This window comes from Quercus robur, chromosome 1, assembly GCF_932294415.1.
Source record: "Quercus robur chromosome 1, dhQueRobu3.1, whole genome shotgun sequence".
In the NCBI taxonomy this organism is placed as follows: Eukaryota; Viridiplantae; Streptophyta; class Magnoliopsida; order Fagales; family Fagaceae; genus Quercus; species Quercus robur.
In genome coordinates, this window is record NC_065534.1 from 27,165,436 (window position 1) to 27,177,488 (window position 12,053).

The 12,053-nt window shown below is 35.6% G+C and overlaps 1 protein-coding gene across 3 annotated transcripts in view; it reads left to right on the forward strand.

The window, feature by feature from the left end:
* LOC126727705 (helicase protein MOM1-like) overlaps positions 1-12,053 on the forward strand; it is a 39,082-nt gene that overhangs the window by 18,310 nt on the left and 8,719 nt on the right. For all 3 annotated transcript variants that reach the window (XM_050433636.1, XM_050433631.1, XM_050433641.1), the window contains 7 exons: positions 302-556; positions 1,144-1,284; positions 1,381-1,692; positions 2,277-2,450; positions 8,284-9,208; positions 9,358-9,569; positions 9,701-9,805. In XM_050433636.1, the coding sequence (XP_050289593.1) occupies positions 302-556; positions 1,144-1,284; positions 1,381-1,692; positions 2,277-2,450; positions 8,284-9,208; positions 9,358-9,569; positions 9,701-9,805 (2,124 nt within the window). The remainder of the gene's footprint in view (positions 1-301; positions 557-1,143; positions 1,285-1,380; positions 1,693-2,276; positions 2,451-8,283; positions 9,209-9,357; positions 9,570-9,700; positions 9,806-12,053) is intronic.

A 12,053-nucleotide genomic window follows, 5' to 3' on the forward strand; every position in this document is an offset into this window, starting at 1 on the left:
GGTTGTTCTTTCTTGTTTGGTGTCAATACCAGACAAGCCTAGGTCCTAATTCCTAGGCTATTTTATTTTTCTGCTCTTTAATTTTCAGAGTTGCATCAGTTTTAGTTTTGTCCTGCGTCACTCAGCTCTCACTGCCTGTCTTTCTTCTGTTCCTTGCAATACAAATTTGTTTATGCTAAATTTGTTATTTCATTGAATAATTTGTCTTGATTTCATATATATATATATATATATATTTTTTTTTTTTGGTTTTATAGATGAATTTTCATGTGCATTGGTTCTGATAATTCTGTTTTTGCAGGAACGCATTGTGAAGGTGATTGCGTTTATGTTATCTTTGCAGCCTGATGCCCATCAGCCGTTTCTCATCATCTCAACTTCCACAGCACTTTATTCTTGGGATCATGAGTTCTTGCGTTTGGCACCATCTCTCTATGTTGTGGTTTACAATGGAAACAAAGATATGCGGAAATTTATCAGGACACTAGAGTTCTATGAGGATAGCGGTTGCCTATTGTTTCACGTACTTATAACCTCACCAGAAGTTATAATGACGGTAAATCTTTACAGCTTGCTTGAGTGCATAGCTTTGAAAAATTGTACTGGACTTCAGGAGTGACAAGTTGTCCTAAGAATTAGTTCTCCCATTAGTTAATGTGAACCTGGTTACTTAAGCATATAAAAAAGAAGTTAATACGGATTCATAGATTCTATTTATTTATTTTTTTAAATATGCATGCTGTTTACACCCTTCCTGTTCTGATAAATGGACATCCAAAGTTGTTGTAGCTGGTGCTACTTTCTAGAAAGTCACCAGGATAATAAGTTTTCCTTGATTCATCAAGGAAAACATGCCACAGCCTCAGGTTTTTCAATTTTCTCTATCCATGAGCATATCAGCCAAGAGCCATGTAGTTTGATTGGCACCTCCCCATGCACAAAGTGCTTTTAGGGATTTAGGGTGGAAAGAGTTTGAGCTGCGGGTTAGTAGCATATTGTAACTATCTAAAAAAAAAAAAAAAAAAACTACATAGAGATCATTAATGGTTCTACTAAACAGTTTGTTTCATGATTTTTACTTATTAAAAAAAAAAAAAAAAACCTATCCATGAGCATGTCTTGTTGACCTCCTTTGTTTTGCAGGATCGTGATATGTTAGAATGCATACGTTGGGAAGCAATAGTAGTTGATGAGTGCCAACGTTCTGTAATTTCTTCACATTTTGAACATATTAAGATGTTGCATACTGATAGGAGGCTTCTTCTTGTCAATGGTCAATTAAAGGTTTGTTTCTTGTATTTGGTTTTTAGTGGATATAAGGCACACTCTTGCACATATAATCTCATAGGTTTGCTCATGCAATGCTACTGGATTTTGCAGGATAGCAAAGATGAATATCTTAAGTTGCTTTCTGTGCTTGACTCTCCGGGTGATTTGAATACTGATGATGTTTCAATAGCTAGTTCCAATGAAAATGTCTATAAATTGAAGGAAAGGTTGTCAAAGTATATTGCATATGGATGCATGTCAGACTCTTCTAGGTTTCTAGAGTACTGGGTACCAGCACAGTTAACTAATGTGCAGCTTGAGCTGTATTGTGCTACTCTACTCTCAAAGTCCATGGCACTTCGCTCATTTTCAAAGAATGACTCTGTTGAGGCTCTCCGTGATATTCTTATTACTACCCGGAAGGTTGGCTTGTTGAACTTGTTGTGTTAATCCTGTGGTTGCACGAGATCTAGATGTTATTCCATTATAACTTTGTAGTCCAACAATTTAGGTGTTTCTTTTTCTTTGTACAGTCCCAAGATTATATCACAAACTTATCAAGTTTTGTATTTTTATATATGTCAATATTGCATGGGTCTGGCTATAGATCTGCATCATAACTGGTGTTTTACTATCAAATCCAGTGAAAATACATATTATAGGGAATATCTAAAGGTGGAATTTGATTCTATCTTTTGCTATTGGTAATTTGAATTTTAAAGTTGTTGTGGTAAGTTGGTTCCAAAAAAGTTCTTCAATCATGAATTTTTATTTAATTGTTCATCTGTAACCTTATAAATCTGAGTTTGATATTTCTAATGTTCTTTGCATTTTTAAATCTGAAGTGGTGCTCCTCTATGCTTTTGAATGAAAGTTATGAGAAAATATTGTCTATATCCCTGAAAGCTGAGTTATGCAGTATTTGTTTGCAGTCTAGTCAGAAAAATGATAGCCCTTAATGATTTTTACGTTTTCTTCAATTTTGTTTAAATTGTATTTCTTGGCAGTGTTCTGATCATCCCTATGTTGCGGATCCATCCCTCCAAGAGTTACTAACTACAGGCCTTCAACCAGTTGAGTATTTAGATGTTGGAATAAATGCAAGTGGCAAGCTACAACTTCTTGACTTGATGCTTATGGAGATAAAAAAACGAGGTTTAAGAGCACTTATTCTTTTTCAGGTACACATTTTATTGACTGACTTGTGCCTTTGTTACTTGTTATTCTCCTCTGTCCCTTCAAGTAATTCTTATCTGCTTTAGTGTTGTTGGTACTAGTGTTACTGATATGCACTTGATTACTGTTGTGTACCAACATGTTGTCATTTTGCCTGAAGATGTCAAATGTTGATCTCATTTGACAAAACCTTGAAAAAATAGTTATTCATTCTTTGATTGAGGAATCAATTTCTTATTTCAAACAGACAATCTGAGTTTTGCATGATATTCAGTGACTGAGGGAAAAAATAATGATAATCAGATTTTCATTTGGGGTTTCAATTACATGGAGATATCGATATCTAAAGCAGGATGCAAGAGGCTCTTGAAAAAATAGGTCTAAAGACCAAGAAAATTGTTAATTCTGGTTTTGGTTTTTTGAATGCAAATTTTAACAAATTTACCATTGGATTAGATTTTCTTATACTATACATGGTTGCAAAATTCCAAGATAATCTAAAGTCAATAACTATGTTATTGTTCAAATTTTTAAATTTCAAGTTTTTCTATTTATAATTGTGCACAAAAGATGTGTTTCTAGATCGAATAGTAAATAACATCCGATTGACACGAAACTTGTTATGGGTGTTAGGAACATAGAGAACATGTAATCCAACGGTTGGGGGGGTTGGTACTCCAAGTTGCAAAGGGGTTCGCATGAGTGTGGTTTATGGCGAGGTATATGGATGGGGTGGGAGAGTTTTAGTAAGTTCATTTATTTTGAGATTGCTACTTATAAGGAGGCATCTATGTTGATTTGTTATTGAGTCATACGGTGGAGGAAGGGTGGAGTTGGAATGTACGGTTTTAACATGGTTTTAATGATTGGGAAATGGAATTGGTGGGGCCCTGCCTTGGAGTCACTGAATCCTCCAAATGAGGAAGGGGTTAGGATGAGGTGGGGGTTGAAGTTGAAGGGGGATTTTGAAAGTCTTTTTATGGTGCTTTGAGGGGATCTAACTCTACTTCTTTTTCATGGAAAAGCATTTGGGGTGTGAAGGCCTCATGTCGAGTGTCTTTCTTTGTTGGACAGCTGCGTGGAGAAAGATTCTAACAGGTGATTATTTAAGGAGAAGGGGTGTTCCATTTCTCAGTTATGGAGAGTGTTGATAACCTCTTGTTGCATTGTGAGGAAGTTTCTCAGTTATGGAGGCTTGCTCTTAGATTGTTTGGTGTTGCTTGAGTTTTACCCAAGAAGGTTATTGATTTATTGGCAGTATGGATAAACTGGTTGGGAAAGCACTCTTCAAATATTTGGAATTTGGTACCACATTGTGTGATGTGGATTATTTGGAGGGAGCACAATGGTTGTCTTTTTGAAGATATGCAGCTTACCGGGGATCAGTTCTTAGCTTTATATGTAGGGACCTTGTTTGATTGGTCTCGTTTGTGGGGTTTTACTTTTAAGGAATCCATTTCGTTATTTTTAGATTCCCTTTCTTCTTGTACATAATTCTTTTTTTCCTTTTATGTTGTTTGTGTGTCTATATATATATATATATATATTTATGGCTATTTCATTTTTCTAATGAAGTAGTATTCTCTTAATTAGTGTTGTTAAAAGTGCGCTTTAGGCACGCTTAAGCTTAAAGCTTGAAGCCCCAAACTCTCATCACTTTGCTAGGCCAAAAAAAAAGAACATTTAATGAAGCACACTTTAGGCACAGTTTTTTGGAGCTTTTTGAATATGCACATTAAGCACAAAGCTTGCCTAGGCACACATTTTTATTTTTTTGCTAAAAAAGATACGGATCATCAAAATTAATTGCTTGAGCTTGAAAGAAATGACAATGACCAATGATTTACTACACAACCACTATCCTTGGGGTGTTGTCTTACACAATATTTTTTATTATTTACATGTCATAACTCATAAGATACAAACAAGGTTAATTCACAATTCTTGTGCTTTTTGGTCTTTGACTTTTAGATGTATGTTGATTGAATCATATACATCTTTTATATATCATTTGATCATAACTATCATGGCTATTTACACTTTTATATAGTACAATAGAATTATATAAAATATTATGTTTGAACTTCTATGACTAGATTATAAGGGTATTGACCCTTGATAATTGTTTTCAATTTACTATATAAAATTTTTAAGAATTGAAATAACTTAGGTAAGATTTGCACTTACAAATATTATACAATTGCACTTACCTAATAGGTGAAACATATAAATTTTGAAGTTATTATTATTTTTAATTATATGTTACTAATATTTCTACTAGAAGTTATGAGATATTATATTTGAAAACTATGCCCTTTACCAACTTTGCTCTTCATATAAGTTTTCTTACCTATAAAATGCTTTTACCAACATTGCTCTTAATACGGCCTATAAAAAATACATGTAATTCAGTGATGAGATTTTTGAAATATAAATCTAATAAAAAGTTATTAGATAATATAACATTGTTTAGAGATATATCAAGTGTAACTTGAACCCAACTCTCTCTCTCTCTCTCTCTCTCAAGTTATGCTTGGTGTAACTTTTGGCAATGTTACACCACTCAATATATTTTAATTGAATGTGAATTTTAACAAATCTACCGTTGGATTGCATTATCTTCATATATTTTCCATGCTTGCAAAATTTCTAGGTGATCAAAGATCAATAGCCATTTTATTAATTAATTGTTTAAATGCAAATTTTTGTAGTTTAAAATAATGCATAAAATATGAGTTTATGGATTGAATAGTTAATAACATCCAATTGGCATGAAAATTGGCAATGCATATTAAGAACATATAGAACATGTAATCTAATCCAATAGTGAGAGTTTCAAAATTTGAATTCAATATCAAGTTATTATGTAGTGTAACATTGCTTAGAGTTACGATTTAAACAAACAATTTTTGTTGAGAAAAGAGAATTACTTCATGTTCACGATGATGAGCACAAAGTATCAAAAGAATTACAAAGAATCAACCAGAAAAACTTAGAGAGTTGTGAAACCCAAAAATGGAAAAAAAAGACATTGGTAATTGAGTCTTAGTTTCATGTTTGTGCATTAGGAAGCTTGTAGCTTGTTTAAAGTTATTTTTATTCAAATTAAGGAGTTAGTATGTATACATACACGCACTAGTAATTTGTGGACTTGCTGGACATAGATTATAGTGGCCCCTAGGTCTTATAATGGGTCTTATGTAATTTCGCATTTATTTCTGTTCTTCTTTGTTTTTTAGTTAGTCTTTTTTTAAACAATTTTTTATGCTATGAACTATACCCTCTAAGTTTGGTCTGTTTTCAATTTTGTCTCTAATGATTTTTCAATTTAGTCCATCAAGTTCCATTTCATGTTCAATGTGGTCCTTTCATCCACTTTTGCCAAGTGGGTCCATAAAGTTCCATTTCATGTTCAATGTGGTCCTTTCATCCAATTTAGCCCAGTGGGCTGCAGTTAAGTCTCCTAAAATGTTATTGTTTTGAATTCACTTTTAAAATATGTAATAAAAAAAAAAATTGCAAAAACCCTTGCTCTCCTTCTTGTCTTTATTGAATCATCTTACCCCTTTTGCTCATTCTTTCTCTTTGCCTCTTCATGGCAACAATAGCTAGTTGAGAATTTGTGATTCTTCACATTTGAATATTGCCAATATTTCAGATCAAGAATTTGGGCATAAAGTTTTTGTGTATTGGTGACCAGTGCTTGAGTGTTTGGGCATGGTGGTGGTGGTTTAAGGCTTTGGGGTGACTGGTTGGTCTGAGGCAGAGTTTTTGGGGACGGATACACTCCAGTTATTGGTGAGATGGAATGGGTTTGGGTGGCGCCTGAGGTTTTGATTTGGAGTGGTTTGTTTTTTGCATTTTGAGATGGTGTGGATTGGGACCTCATGACAGATTTTTGGGTGTCTAAATCGGCTGGTTCAATGACTCTCCTAAGCAGCTGAGCCTGGGCATTGAGAATTCGTACGCAACACTAGAATCGCTGTCTCAAGCTTTCTTGGTTGGGTTTGGTAGCATGTTGGCAATGGATCAGACAAGTATTGGGGCATGTTCCTTCTAGATCTGTCAAGTGGCTACCATTAAGTCTCCTAAAACAGATTAGTATATATATATATATTTTTTTTATATGTTTCAAAATCTTAAAAAGTAGAGAAATTGTTTTTATATAAAAAAAATTGTTTAAAATAAGGCTAAAATGCAAAACTCACCCTCTAAGTTTCACCACTTTTCATTTCAGTCTTTTAAGTTTAAGTTTTGTCATTTCAGTCCTTTAAGTTCCATTCATCCTCAATTAAGTCCCTTGTTAACAATCTGTTAGTTGTTGCCGTTATCCCACCCAAACAACACCGTTTTTGCCCTTTATTTATTTTTTTAATTAATTAATTTTTTTTAAAAACGTTAATTTAAAAAAAAAAAAAAATTAATCAGTGTCATCCCTACCATCTGAAAGAACACAATTGCAATCCCACCCACCTGATACCCCAGCCCAGCCCAATACTGAGAGGGAGAGAGAGACATTGAGAGGGAGAAGGAGAGCGAAAGAGAGATCGAGAGGGAGAACAGGGAACTAGAACCACTGAATCTGTACAGTCCGATCAGAGCAAAGCCGCCCAAAGTCTTCCCTTTCAGTCTTATGGTTCCCAGAAAATGTAAATACCTTGGGCTCATAGGCTTCCCAAGGCATTAAGTAATCTTCCACTTGAGTTGCTAGATGAGTTGACATGTTTGACCTGGATTCTCCTCATACTCTGCACCTTAGCAAATCTGAAAGAAAAGCTCTGGAGGAGGAAATCCCCCATCAAAAGTTTCTAGGGAATTTGTTGCTTTCCACCACCATAACTCTATAATGACCCACTGCTTTGTTACCAACTTAGGATTTGGTTGGATAGAAAAAAGAAAACTAAGGAAAGAAATTGTTAGTATCAAGATAGGCTTCAGATGGAGGGACAACGTTGATTCTTTTAGTTTTTTATTTTTTATTTTATTTTTTAATTTATTTATTTGAAGTTAACGTTTTTTTTTTTAAATTAATAAATAAATATAAAATTAAAAATTAAATAAAGGGCAAAAATGGTATCTTTTGGGTAGATAACTGCAGCAACTAACAAATGGTTAACGGAGGACTTAATTGAGGATGAATGAAATTTAAAAGATTGAAATGACAAAACTTAAACTTAGAGGACTGAAATGAAAAGTGGTGAAACTTAGAGGGTGAGTTTTGCATTTTGGCCTTAAAATAATTATTAAAGAATAAAATACTACCCACAAGCCACAACCCACCACCATGAATACCATTCTCAGTGAAGTAAGAGATGACTAACTGATTCCCCATTACATATACATATACACATTTAACACCAATCTAGAAGCCTCATCTTTTTCCGTTAATTGTCAATCGTCAAGATTTCATCCAAAGCTGCAGTCCAAATAAATAAGGCAACTCTAGAAAGAACCTTTGATTTCCATATGCTCTTCCAAGGGAAGGATTGATCTCCATTGCCAACTCTCTAATTCTTTTACATTTTACTGCATTTGATTTGATGATTTTCTTTTGGTTGAGAAGTAAAAGTACTTATAACAAATCAATATACAATAATAAAAAAGGAGAATGATAGAATATACTAGCTATATACCTAAAAGTTCCCCAAAAGAGATGCAAAATACAAGGGATTTAAAAAGCATGCATGTTGGAAGGTCTACTTCCATCCGTAGATGTCCAACAAGACCCAAGAAACTGGGACTTAATCTGTGTACAGTGTTTGTGTATGTTTTGGAAAATGCACAGCATATGTTTGCAACTGTAACGGTTCTTATCTAAACATTTTTTTTTATTGACAGGCGATTGGTGGTTCTGGAAGAGATACTATTGGAGATATTTTGGATGACTTCCTGCGTCAAAGATTTGGTGCAGAATCTTATGAACGTGTTGAAATGGGTGTTATACGTTCTAAGAAGGAAGCTGCTATGAATATGTTCAACAACAAGGAGTGTGGGAGGTTTGTGTTTTTATTAGAATACCGTGCTTGTCTTCCAAGTGTGAAGCTGTCATCGGTTGATACTGTACTAATATTTGATAGTGATTGGACTCCTATGAATAATTTAAGAGCTCTGCAAAGGATAACACTTGACTCACAGCCTGAGCAGATAAAAATATTCCGTTTATATTCATCTTTTACTGTGGAAGAAAATGTTCTAATCCTTGCAAAGCAAAAAAAGATATTTGAAAGCTTACAGAACATTACCCGGAGTACTAGTCATATGCTGCTCATGTTGGGGGTAACTCATTTATTTGATAATTTGGATAAGTTCCATTGTGGCAATACTCCAGCCTCTAGTGCAAGTAATGTGTCTGAACAATCACGTATGAAAGATATAGTCCGGGAGTTCTTGTCCATACTTCAGAATGGTGAAGCCACTGACACAAGTAACTTGTCTATAATTTTGAAAGTTCAACAAGTAGGAGGATCTTACAGCATGAGTTCTCCATTGCCTGGTGAGCTTATAGTTCCTCCATCAGATGAATCACAACCCCACATTTTTTGGGCAAAATTGTTGGAGGGAAAGAATCCTCCATGGAAATATTGTGTTGGTTCATCTCAGAGGAATCGGAAAAGGGTTCAACATATTGATGAGTTGCCAAGGAGATCAGAAGTTGACAGTGAAGAAGTTGTAAAGAAACGCAAGAAGGTGGTCAACAGTAATGTTGATCCACCCTTTCTTAAATGTAGACCAGAGGAAAGAACAAATGCAGGGGACAAGGAAGGTAAATATGACTGATTTAACTTTTTGGGGGGACATAATTCATTATTCGATAGGGCTTTTGTTGGTGGATTGAAGATTCAATATTTGTAGGAAAGGATTGTAGACTTAATTTATTCCCAAATATAACTTTCTAAAGCATCTCTTATGTAGGTGAGCATATTGTGTCTCAATCTGTCCGTGGGTCAACTGCTCTTGTGAATGATAACCTTGATGCAAATCATGCTCCTACCTCACCTTGGTTGGCCAATAGTATTTCAGAATTACCAGAAGGTAACATGAGTGAGTCTGAGGAACGGAGAAAATTGCATGATGCACATTTGAAGCCACAGATAAAACAACTATGCCAAATCCTACAACTCACAGTATGAATCTCATTCCTCTCCTGATAAAATTTTATGTGTCACTTGTTGAGCTGCTATTGTTCTTTTCTTTGGCAATTATTCTTATCCGTTTTGTTTACTACAATGATATTCATACACATTCCCTTAATCAGGAGGATGTCAAGGACATGGTTGAAAAGTTTCTTGAATATGTAATGACTAATCATCATGTCAATGGAGAACCAGAGACAATATTGCAGGCTTTTCAGATATCTCTGGTCAGAAATGTCTCCCTCATTTGCTTTTTTCTGGGAAATTTTTTTTTTCCTTCCATTATACTTGCTGCTCTGTCATCTGTTTGTTTTTGGAAGTATCTGTCATTTTCTGAACGAAATCTAAGCAATGGCATTTTTGTATATGAATATTAGAAATTGGTTAGATGTATGGTTAGTTGTATAAATTAAGAAGTCGTTATTATTTATGAATATTTTTGATTTATTTATTTCAGTTCAGTAGTCATTATTAGCCTGTTGATTTTGTCCTGTCCCTATAAATATTAGTAGCCACTTCATCATCTAGGCCCCCTTTTCGTTTGGGATGCTTACCACTTACAATGAAATAGCAATGTTTTCTTTTAGGCAATATCCAGTTTAACACACCTTGAATAAAAAAATTCTGTCGATGTACTGACACCACTCTTTCAAAAATGGAGCACTCTTCCAAAAAACTCTCTGGTTATAACACTTTGAACTTGTCATGCCAAAACATCACATGATTACTATCCCCTACATCACATGTTAACCCCATTTACCCCTAGCTTTAAGTGTGCTTCTACCAATATTGTAATGCCCTTTCCCTTCTTGAATCTGGACTTGAAACCATGGCTCCTCTGAGCCAGGAATCCATCATGTGGCTCCAACTACTCTCCTACACCTTGATGCCTGCGCTCTTTGGATCCATTACTTCCTTGAAACCACCGCTGGTAAGCCAAAGCTTACACTGTAACCCTCGCAGCAACTGTATTAGGGTGATGGTGCTCCACACTTAATTTTCTCCTTCCCGTAGCAAGTAACATCCATGGAGTTGTGCATTGGGCCAAATTTTGATGCTCTTCTTTGGTCGAGAGAGCTCCTTCCTCTCTCTCTGACTCTAGCTTTCTTTCTTTGAGAATATTGTCTCCTTCCTGAGCTCAGCACAAGTCACCTGATTACTTGTAAGTATGCGCATATAGATGGCCTAGGTCTGATGGTAAATCTTGGGCCGTCTACCTTCACATGAATAACCATTCCATTATGGGATCTATTACAGGATATTAAAAGTGCCCTTAGTGCTCCGCCGCTCAACCCCTTTCAGTGCAGCTGTTTAGATTGCCGGCCTTGGATGCTGCTATAATTTATCTACAGTTTCTGTTACTGCTGATTTCCTTGTTTCAGCCCTCTGATTTGGGATTGCACAAAGTTCCAGGGTTCTCCTTACTTCCAGCCCAAAATCTTTCTACCCATTACAATTCTGTTCCCCTGGAATAATGATCAAACCCTTCCATTTGCCACTGCAGAACTCTGTAGTTGTCAAAAACATACCCCTAGAGTTGGACGGTTGCTGTATCATGAACACTTTTGTCTCCCTCTCTTGATATTCTTTTAGACTCCTTTTCCTTGTCTGTATCATAAACACTTTTGTCTCCATCTCTTGATGTTCTTTTAAACCCCTTTACCTTGTTGGTCCTAACCAACTTACAGGATGGATGACAGCCATTGTGCACTTCTCTTCCCTAGGAAAACTGACCTCAAGAAGTCATTTCCTCTCTCGTAAATTTGGAGTCGGAAGTACTAACCCCGTTCTTCCATTGTGATCTTCAACGCTTTGTTTTCGATAAAAAATCTTCGTGTGCCTCACATGATGCTGTGTTATAGTCTCGATATGCTAAACGCCTGAGTGACTATCACCTCTACTACCAATATGGACCTCCAAAGGTTGCTGCCAGCCAGCAGCGGAGGAGGTTCAGTGTGGGAGCTGGTGGTTCCCCAGGAAAGGGAAACAATTTGTCTCTCCAGTTTCTCTCAACAAAAAACTGAAACTTTTCACCTAACCAATTCCACTAACCAATTAGTAAATCTGTCACTCTACTCCGCATCACCCAATTTACTTACTCCAAAGAGACTGAAACATAGCCCCAGTGCACCAGTAAACTCACAATTTACTTACTCCAAAGAGACTGAATCCTAGCCCCAGTGCATGAATAATTTCACAATGCAGTAAAAGATGATACCTCCGCTCCCTAATCCTTACTGCACCAATCCATTAACTTGGTACCCCTTTTCTAAGGTTATCATTTGTTTGAATCCTCCTCCATGCTGCAGTCCACACAAAGAAATCTCCCTTGGGCGTCGCACTGTTATATATTTTTCCCTTTAACTTAACAAATATTTTATGATCACATAATATTTCTTATGCATTTCTCCACTTCATCCACCTTGCTCTTATCCTATGATTCACATCCTCTTCAATTTCTCCATCTTTAGGAAT